Here is an 11040-nt window from a genome sequence, read left to right as displayed (position 1 = left end):
AAAATGTGCCTGAAAATAGTGACGAAGGAAACGATTTGGCTAACGCTGCCAGTCAAATCGATTTCGGCTATCGATAATTTTCTGTGTGTACTCTAAATCTAGCAGCGACATAAACCTATTTTGAATTGGCTATGTGTATATGATATCCATTTAAAATATACGAACATTGCCTTGGCTTACCTTTGTTATCAATTGGTCTAAAATATTGTACATGCACTTTATTGCAGTTGGTTAAAAGGTTAAAGTTTAAGAAGACATTCTTATTTTCTCATATTTTTGTCAAAAATGCTGGACAAAGAATATACATTGTCATGTGTGCTACACAAATTTGTATTTAAAATGTGCGCCCCTAATCCCTTATGAGATTAACAACACGGTGTCTGTGCTAAGGGGGTCTGAACGCACGCCACCTGGTGGTCATTTATTTTTCAGTTCCCGCCCTTTTCTGGTATTCTTTAACCCAGTATTTGCATATTAAAACTGTCATATACGTCGTAATAAAACGTATATAGCTGAAAACAATCAAATTACTTATAGTAATTGTAATTCCCATTTGGCTAAAAAATAAAAAAATTATATTTATGATTCTTATTCTTAGGTATATAAAAGACCTGTTTTGGATTCTTATTCAAAATTTTTAAAATTTAGAACTGAACTTTTACGCTTTGAGCTCAGTTTGATGTTTGGAAATTGAACTTTATACCAAATGAAAAGTTTTGGTACTGGTACTACTATTTCCTATTACCTATGTAAGGTACATGGTATCCGCGAAAGTAATTACCTATGAAAGGTTAAGGATACACCATTTTCCAAGAATCCAAGCTGGGTAAAAAGTACAAAATATGTACATTTCATTTTGGGTTGTACTTTCGAAAACTCCTGAACCCCAATCTTGTTTTAATATTCAGGGGGCATGTATTTTGTCCCAACTTCAACCTAATTATTCGTTAGCATTTCTCTAAAAAACACGGATTCTGAAATATAAAGTTGTGCGGACTTTAAATATTTTCCTAAAATTATATGTAAGGTAAAAGTCTCTATTTTTACCTAGGTGATTTAAAAGGTATTACCCATAAAATGTTATCTAGGTATGTACCAAGGTACAAATATCTGAGTAGTCCCAACACTGTCAATTATAAATCAAATGTATTTTCTAATATATTTAATATATCTCGATACACGTTTAAAGCTTTACCTTGAAAACAGGCCTCCAAACTTGATAACACATTTCGCTCAGATTACGTTTCTTAGCCAACAAATGATTACAATTTTAATGCTTCGGTTTCCTAAATAGTATTATTATTAATAAAAATATTCGGAAGCTTAAAATTAATTAACTATTTTATTATTCGATGAATAATCGATGGCTACAGAAAAACATCGATATTTAACAATTTTCCGGAAACATCGATAGTAGCGAATAAGCATCGATTTTTGGTTCAGCTCTAACTCAACTTGCTGCTGCAAACGCGTTTTTTTTTGTTGTAAAAATCTAAAATACAAGAATTAGAATTAGTTAACTTGCTCCTAGTGTTTAACCAAACCAAGTTTAGTTAGCTTTACGGTTAGTTTCCCGTGGCGAGGACGACTGGAAATAGAGTAGCAGCAATTGCAAATAATTACCATTACCTCTCGGCCGCAAAGCAAAAAAAACGGAGAAGAGAACAAGAGGCGTGTGAGCGTGACGACGGGCGAGCGAGAGAGCAGAACCAAATCGAACAGGACGGCACAGGATCGAATCGAAACTGAAGGCAGGAAAACGTGAAAATCGAAGAGGCTTCGAAAACTATAACCCAAATCTCAATCCGACTGGCGAGGGAGCAAATGTCAAATTGCGGCGCATAAATACATAAATTTAAGCCCCCTGCACAAGTCAGGCTCATCCAAAATTACACACACACAAAAGCAGTAGTTGTCGCAACAGGAAAAAAGGTGAGTTCGTGTGTGTGAGGCGTAAGGCGTGAAAATGCAATGCATTTTTCGGTTATCTGAGTGTGTGTGTGTGCGTTGTGCTCTTTCTCTCCGCGGTGCACTCTGCTTGTCCCTCTCTCGCGCGTGCTTTCGCTCTCCGCGTCTCGTGTGCATTGGCGATGCTGTATTGATTTTTCCGGTGGTGGAAAGTGGGTGGGTGGTGGAACCGCCCCCGCTCTTCGGCCATTTCCCCCCTGCCAAAGCAACCCCCCGATCTATCAGTCGAAATCGTTTCTCTATTTTTATTTACACTCCCGAACGGCAGCATTAGTAGTACGAGAGAGCGCCACAGCTCGAAACAGTTTCAAAAGTGCAAAGTCTTTGTAATTGTGTGTGTGTGCGAAAAATAAGTTAAATTCGGCAAACCGAAGTTTATACACCCTTCCATTGTGAGCTAGATCATTCCTATGAGAGCTATATAAAATATCCAATTTTGATTTCCCCACACGAAGAAAAAAAATTAGGTAAATTTCGCCATTCTTACAGTGATAAAGTCATCCGATTTCGCTAAAACAATAATTGTACATATGTTAACAACACAAAAAGGGAACGATTGGTAAAGTAATTAAAAACAATGACATTTTGTATTTGATCGTTTTCAACTAACTGCACGCTTTCTAAGAATAAGTTTCAAGAATAAGAAAAATAAGTTTCAGCAAAAGTTTCAAGGGCCTAGCTTATAAACTAAGGGAGTAAATTAAATATAAATATGTGTACTTACAAACATCTGACAACATTTTAATCCATTTTTTGTTCCATCTCTTGGCAGGATTTAACACGATGTACGCCGGAGCATATGCACCCAACGCCGGCGGCGTTCAGCAGCACACGGGCGGCGGTTACTATGGTAATGGTGCCGCTGCAGGCGCTGGAGGCGGCGGTAATGGTGCCCCACGCCACGAGCGTCCCTTCTATCCGCGAAACAATTTTGCCGGCGCCGCCGGAGGAGCGTCCATTAATGGAGCAGCCGGTGCCGCTGGGAGCATGCACTTTGGCCAGCCGTACGGCGTTATGACCTACGGCATCCAGAATGGACTGGGCATGGGCGCCGCCGGTGCCGGTGGCGGTAATCCGTATCGCCAGCAAAACGGAGTGGCCTTCGCCGGAAATGGCCTTGGCGGAGGAGCTGGAGCTGGCTCCGGAGGAGCTGGAGGCAACGGCGGTGGCTATGGCGGACCTCGTGGCAAGAATCCCAACTACGCACAGCGCTACCAGAAGCCGCATAGCGGCGCCGGAGGAGCCGGTGGCTACCAGAGCAATAACTACAATGCTGCCGCCTTAGGCATGTTGTCCAAGGAGGAGCGCGCCGAGATTCAACGCGAAAAGGCCAAAAATCCTGGGCGCAATCTGGTCAAGCCGAAGTGGGAGAACCTGGAGCCATTCCACAAGGACTTCTACAACATCCATCCGAATACCCTGGCCAAGTCCGAGCAGCAGGTTGCCGATATACGTCGCGAACTGGAGATTACCGTGTCGGGCAACGAATTGCCCCATCCCGTGGTCAGTTTCGAGGAGAGCTCGCTGCCCGCCCACGTTATTGAAGAGATGAAGCGCCAGGGATTCACCAAGCCCACAGCCATCCAGTCGCAGGGCTGGCCCATAGCCCTAAGTGGCCGCGATTTGGTGGGCATTGCCCAAACCGGCTCCGGCAAGACGCTGGCCTACATGCTGCCAGCCATCGTTCACATTGGCAACCAGCCGCCAATACTGCGCGGCGAGGGGCCCATCGCCCTGGTGCTGGCCCCCACCCGGGAGCTGGCCCAGCAGATCCAGTCGGTCGTGCGGGACTACGGGCACCTGTGCAAGCCCGAGATTCGTCACACTTGCATCTTTGGAGGCTCGTCGAAGGTGCCGCAGGCACGCGATCTGGACCGCGGCGTGGAGGTGATCATCGCCACACCCGGACGCCTTATTGATTTCCTCGAGAATCGGAACACGAACTTGCAGAGATGCACCTACCTGGTGCTGGACGAGGCAGACCGCATGCTGGACATGGGCTTCGAACCGCAGATCCGCAAGATCATCGAACAGATTCGTCCCGACCGCCAGGTGGTCATGTGGTCCGCCACCTGGCCCAAGGAGGTGCAGGCTCTTGCCGGCGACTTCCTAAACGATTACATCCAAATTAACATTGGCTCGATGAGCCTGTCGGCAAACCACAACATCCGTCAGATCGTCGAGATCTGCACCGAGATGGAGAAGCCGCAGCGCATGGTGCGCCTGCTCAAGGAGATCACACCGACTAACAATTCGGCCAACAACGGGAACAAGATCATCATATTTGTAGAGACCAAGATCAAGGTAAGGTCACAACATTTTCACGTGCTTTTATAGTTTGTAGAACTTACTTGTTGCAAAATATCGGGTTTTATTCTTAATGGCTTTAACATAACTTTCCATTTCCTCAAATTTACCTTATATATGTAGCTTCATAATGGTAAAATTAAGTGTAGATTATCATGGTATTTTTTTATAATCATCGGTTAACTTTGACTGACTAATTGTTCTGCGTATTCTTGGTTTCTTTTTAAGGAACCATGATTATATTTCATATATAGTGCGGAATGTCTTTTGTAAACATTTTATGTTGCCGGGTTTGGTTTAATGTAATCAAGTAGCTGCTACTGAGAGAAAATTGTTTTGTATGAAATAAGAAACCAACGCAAACCAAATTCCAATCTTATCAAGTTACCCTACTTATTTTCTTTGTTTCCCTTGCCTTTGTTCAGGTGGAGGACATCTTACAGATCATCCGAACCGAGGGCTACACCGCCACCTCAATTCACGGCGACAAGACCCAGAATGAGCGTGATTCGGTGCTGAAGGATTTCCGTAATGGCAAGTCCAACATTCTGATCGCCACCGATGTGGCCTCGCGCGGCCTTGATGTGGAGGATCTCCAGTACGTGATTAACTATGATTACCCGAACTCTTCGGAGAACTATGTGCACCGCATCGGACGCACTGGACGCTGCCAGCAGCTGGGCACTGCCTACACCTTCTTCACGCCCGACAACGCCAAGCAGGCGCGTGAGCTGATCTCGGTGCTGGAGGAGGCCGGCCAGACGCCCTCGCAGGCTCTGTTGGATCTGGCTCGATCGATGCCTAGCTCGGGCGGCTATCGCGGCAACAAGCGCTGGAACAACAATGGTGGCGGGGATCGCAACACTGGCGGTCACAACGGCGTCTACCAGCAGCGCAACAGCAACCCGCTGAACTACCAGGCTGGCAACAGTTACAACAACAATCGTGGCGGCCCACCCACTGGCGGTGGCTACCAGCAGTATGCCGCTGGCGGCAATAGCTATCAGCAGAATGGAGCCGGCGCTGGTGGCGGCGGCGGCAACTGGAACCGCATGAACCAAATGGGACAGGATGGCGGCCAGCAGCAGCGGAACGGGAACACCTATCGCCCGCGGGCTCCGTTCAACAATGGCGGTCCGCGTGCCATAATGGGCCACCAGGGCGGCGGCGGCGCTGCAGGCGGTGTCGGCGGAGCAGCCGGCGTAGGCGGTGGACCCCAGCCGCATATGGCACCACAGCAAGGCGGTCAGTATATGCCGCAGGCGTACCGTGGCCGCGGACAGTTTGTGCCGCAGGGAGCCGGAGCCGGTGGGATGCCACCACGCTTCCAGCAGTATCCGAAGCGGGAGTACCAGCAGCAGGGAGTGCCCCACTACGGTCAGCAGGCGGTGCAGCATCAGCAACAGCAGCAGCAGCAGGTGCCGCAGGCTGGCCAGCAGCCCAAGCCGCTCAAGGATGATGGCAACAAGTATGCTCCACCGCCGCCGCCGGCTGTGGTGACCACCTCGCTGGTGCATTACACGCCGGCCAATTCGCCACCGATTGCGGCCGTTGCTGCTGCCGCTGCAGCAGCCGCCGGACGGGCAGCCGCCGTGGCGCCGGCCCCCGGAGCCGCCTACATGTACGATGCGGCCGGAGTGCTGACCACGGCCGCGGCGCCGGGCACCAATCCGTATGCCAATCAGTTCAGCATGCCGGCCACCTACTATGCCGCCCAGCATCACCAGTTCGCACCAGCCGTGGCAGGACCCGGGCCAGGACCAGGACAGGCCATCGAGCAGACAGGACATCAATAAGAGGCAGGAGAGTGGAACGTGGAGAGCTACAACAACAGCAGCTTCAGCAACATGAATAACAACAACACCAACGACATGGACAAACAATCAACCAACGACAGTCATAAAATCCAAATGCATATGAGAAATGATAGAAAGAAAGAAAGGATATAATTTGCGAACTCACAAGAGCGCAGTTGCTCTTTAAATTTAAAGCGAAAAAGTTACCAATTTGTTTGTTTTTTTTTTCTTCTCCCCACAACTATTATTAGTATTTTTGTGTTCTCTCTCGCTTATTCAAGCATTCGCGGTTTGTATTTGCGATACAATTTGACCTCTAAACAACACCCCCCGACCTTTCATTCGTTACTGTTCTTTGGGCAAACAGCCGCAAACATCAAAAACCAGGGGTGAGTTTGTCCTACGTTATTGGATTAAAACTAGTTTATAATTGTTTTTTTTTCTCTTTCACAGCCTTCGCATGGATCATCGCCCCCAAAAATTCCCCTTTATGTTTTCCAAGTAAGGTAAAACGAAACAAAAAACGAGAAAACCTCGAAACTGAAAATTTGAAGTAGTTTTTAAGCTTTTCTCCACACACACTGACAGTTGCATGTTCTTCGAATGTTTAAAAAGAATTAAGTAGGGTTATTATTATTTCTTTTCCGCCAAGCAAAATCAAGCGAAACTTAAAACTAGAGACAAACAGACACTGTTAGTTAAGTGATATATATATTATTATTCATGTGTATTTATCCGTACACGAAGCTAAGAACACAAAAAAACAGAAAACACGAGCACGCAACCAAAAAACATTTGAATTCAAAAATTTGTTAAATCGAAAGAAGAAGGGATCGAGAAAACCCTTTTCACTAACTTGGTTGGTATGAAATTAACGGTTTGCTTATAATAACACACATTGAAATACATGTTTAATTATTTTATATACATATATCCGAGCGAAATTTGCAACAAACAATTACAACAAAAGGAAAACTGACAAAATTCTATACAAATTCCATTTAAGAAAACGCAGCTAATGGTTGAGATATATATATTTTGGCCAAATCCAAAATAGTAGTAAAGGGAATGGGCAGCGCTGCTTTGGTAGGAAGTATGTAAAAGAAAAAACTAACAAAATACAGTTGATAATAGTATAAAAAAAACAATCGAAGCAATGGGAGAACACTCACACAGCCACATAGAACCCACACAAGCACACGTACACACAACCACACACCACGAACACAACAAGGACACGCAAATTTACAATTATCATTTAATTTCCCATTTTAATACATATATGTGTGTATTCTATATGGATATGATTTTTAATGGAGATTAGAACAAAAATCATTTTGTTTAAGACACTTTATAGAATTCGATAATAATATCCCCCTAACACAGCATTCGCATAAATTAACGTGGTTTTTTCAAAAGTTCTATGCAAATACTTGAAAAAAAGGAAATTACAATTACATTTTCAATTATTCAAAGACCAAAGAACAGAAGCAGTTGAAAAGAAAAGAAACAAAAGCGAAGAAAAAAGAAAAGACGCCACATTCATCCATAAAAACAAGTAAAGCGAACACGAAACAAGAGGATTAGGAGGAAGAACACAAAGCAAGGGTAGAAGATCGAATAATGCCAAGCAATGCCACACGAAAATAATGATAATAATAATACAGCAAACATAATGCATACTTCTGACTATTCCAAAAAGCTCTTTTCCGTTTCCCCATGTGTTTAATTTTTGATTTATTTTTTTGTTTTTTTTAATTGTCCTGATTTGTCTCTTCCGAATATTTTTGGCCAGAGTTCAGTACGAGTAAATAAGTAGTAGTAACATTAATTGGCAGCTCCAGTTATATAGTTAGCAGTAAATATCCAAATAGCGTCTGTCCAACCAGTTGTCCAAGTTGTTGCAAGCAGTGCGTTGTCCTCCGCCATGGGAAAGCAGTACAAAAAGCATAAGAATTTTGGGAAAACGTAACGGACACAAGGGAACTATTCTACAGAGGAAATGTGTGGGAACACAAAGCAAATAGATAAAAATCATGTAGATTATATTATATATATTTGTTAGCCGATCGGGGAGAGTGAAAGGAACATTTCTATTCATATTTTTTTAAAATTAGTTTTCTACGTGTACGGTTTCTTTTTAGCAAATAAAAATCTGGGAAACAAGAGGGAATATTTATATATGGTATATCGTCAACACAAGGATCTCTTTTTAAAGCAAAAGGGCGAAGACTCGACTTTTATAGAACTATAATTCTTAAAGAAAAAAGTCAATTTTTAGTTCATTTCATATTTGGGTTTTTATTTGGGGATTTTAGTTTTGTCATACATTTTGAAAATCATTTGAGACGACGGGAATGGGGGAACTACAACTAAATAATATTATTTTTTGTATGTACTCTAGGCGTATACGCAAAGTTACCAAGTGAATTAAAGGTTTTATTTTAATAGTTTCCTACTTCTTAATTATGATTTCGATGCAACCGAATTGTGATGATGTGATAGACTTATATAAACAAACGAAAATACAAAAATACTAATTAATAACCAATTTAAATGAAGTAAACGCTGGGCCCCCAAAAAGGCCAGGCCAAAAAACTGAAAACTGAAACTGAAGCAGAGGCAGCTGAAACTGAAGCTGAATATGAATCGAAATCAGTATCTGAATCAGAAGAGGAATATGAATATATGTTATGTATTTGTATTATTGTCGTTGTCGTTGTCGCTTATAGACAATGTCTGATGGCTACTATATAATGTATTATGGATGACTTGAGGCATACATTCTTTTTTTGAAGAAATAAAACTATAGAGCGCGATATTTGTATTGAATTTATCTATAAGTTGTTGTGTACACACTGCGAAAAACAAACAAACCAAACAACAAACTAAAAAAAAAAAAAAGCAAAAAAAAACACGGAAACACACAAAACCAAAACAAAACGAAAAAAACGAGAAAAAAAGAGCAAAAGAAGTTGAAACTGATAAAATTTAAGAGTAACTGAAACCGAAGTCCCGATAAAATTAAGGGGAAGCGGCGAATTTGTTGTCCCCTTTGAATTTTTGAGGCACGTCCTTCGTTTAAGTCCTGATCGATCGCTCTATATCTGTCTCTCTCTCTATCTCTCAGTCCCCTCACCCCTATACGATATATTTCTCGCTCGCAGTCTCTTAAAAACGATAGATTTAAAACGATAGAAATTCGCATATACATATATTTTTGAAAGTATAGAATTGCAACTTTTGAAAAAATGCAACCAAAAATAAAGACGAAAGACTAAAGCCAAAAACAAAATGAATTCAATTGTTTGAAGCAAGAACAAGAAAGTAACGGAGAAAAAGCAACGAAGTGCCGTTATTTCGATAGTTTGTATAGCTGTTTTTTTTTCTGTTTCGTTTACTTAGAAAACTAAAATCTTTTACACACACCCACACACACACATACGCGTTTTTGATTTAGTTTTTGTTTTTGCGTTTGTTTTACTTTCTTTTTTGTTTTTCGTTTTAAGCTTTTCGTTGGTTATCCAAAATATATATATATGTGTATGTATGGGCATACATATGTATCTATGTCGTAGGCGATAAAGTTAATGCATTTACCGTTACAGTGCGACGCGCACAAGTGCCAAAAATGCAGCAAAAGAAATACCCGCACACACCCACGCACTCTCACACACAGACAACAAACATACACACAGAGACACATCGAAACTCACAAATTTCTTATAGATGATACAAACACAAACGAACATATTACATATTTACAGTGGGCAAAAAAAAGTTTAAAGTGGACTTTAAAGTGTTCGTATTGCTCACTGCATGTACAAGACCTACAAAAAAACAAGCTTACTTTTAAGCGCCAAAGTTAGGGGCGGCTTTTGAGGGTTCTAAAACCAATAAACACCAGACTTGTTGGGCATAAACATTTAGTAGCAGCAGCCAGATCGTAAGTTATAAGCTAAATTTGCCATCGGCAGAAGACGGAACTAACTTAAAGATAATAAAAAAAAGTTTAAACCAAAACCCATTGTGATAACAGCTGCGTAAACGAAACACGTTAGAACTTTACTTGTATTTCGATTGCAATTCGATAAAACGGGGATCCCCCACTAAGTCCTAAATAATACAAATTCAATCAAAAGCAAGCAAGCCAACAATTTATCCAAACTAGTTTTTAAACGAATACAGAACTCACCCAGCCGCACATACACACGTATTTTATTGATTTAAAAAAAGGAGAACAACTTTTCTTGATTTTCAATTGTTGTGTTGATCAATGCAAATTTTAGCGAAAAGAAGAAAACCAGAAAACTCAAATGCAAATTCTTAGCCATTTCGAAGGAGCGTGCATTTAGAACATTACATCAAATATATACACTTGCATATATTCAAAGCAAACCATTTGAATAAATTCTAAATATTACTATAGATCACTTACACAATATGCAACTGAGGAATCAGACGATATATATGCATACAAGATAATGCTAATTAATAAACGAGAAGCCAAGCAAACACGTTTGAATGAATGTTTGCAGCTTAAGCTAAGTTAGCACACAAAATATTATATTAATTATAACAGAACAATATAGGTATGCAATATAATGCATATATTTATAATGCACCGCCTCCACTTCTTCCGTCGAAAAAACAAAAGAAATCGGGACGGAATATGGTGAAAACTAACGGAGAAATCTAAATTGTAATCAATTTACCTATCTTATACTAGGTTATACGAACCCATAAGCATACCCTGTCCCCATCTAGAAATCGGACAACCAAGCTCCCACTCCCATTGCCCAAAACCCCAAAATGTTAAACACGAAAACCTAAAAAAAAACGCATAATTATGAAATATGTAACGGAAATCCTTACAAAAAGCGGAATAGATATCTTCTATGTAATAAATAAACGCCAACAAAAAATCACTTTTAAATTAAAATATATTTTAGTTTCATTTTTTTTAGCA

General features: G+C 41.5%; 1 protein-coding gene across 1 annotated transcript; it reads left to right on the top strand.

Annotated features, from left to right (window-relative positions):
* Positions 1-1415: 1415 nt before the first annotated feature.
* On the top strand, positions 1416-11013 carry LOC108040117 (ATP-dependent RNA helicase dbp2). Its single transcript, XM_017117390.2, has 4 exons — positions 1416-1932; positions 2741-4272; positions 4701-6460; positions 6525-11013. Exons 2-3 carry the CDS (start codon positions 2752-2754, stop codon positions 6069-6071), a joined length of 2892 nt encoding a protein of 963 aa, XP_016972879.1. The 5' UTR covers positions 1416-1932; positions 2741-2751; the 3' UTR covers positions 6072-6460; positions 6525-11013.
* Positions 11014-11040: the final 27 nt, after the last annotated feature.

Source organism: Drosophila rhopaloa, unplaced genomic scaffold, assembly GCF_018152115.1.
Source record: "Drosophila rhopaloa isolate 14029-0021.01 unplaced genomic scaffold, ASM1815211v1 contig_3, whole genome shotgun sequence".
In the NCBI taxonomy this organism is placed as follows: Eukaryota; Metazoa; Arthropoda; class Insecta; order Diptera; family Drosophilidae; genus Drosophila; species Drosophila rhopaloa.
This window is presented reverse-complemented; position numbering and strand designations above follow the sequence as displayed.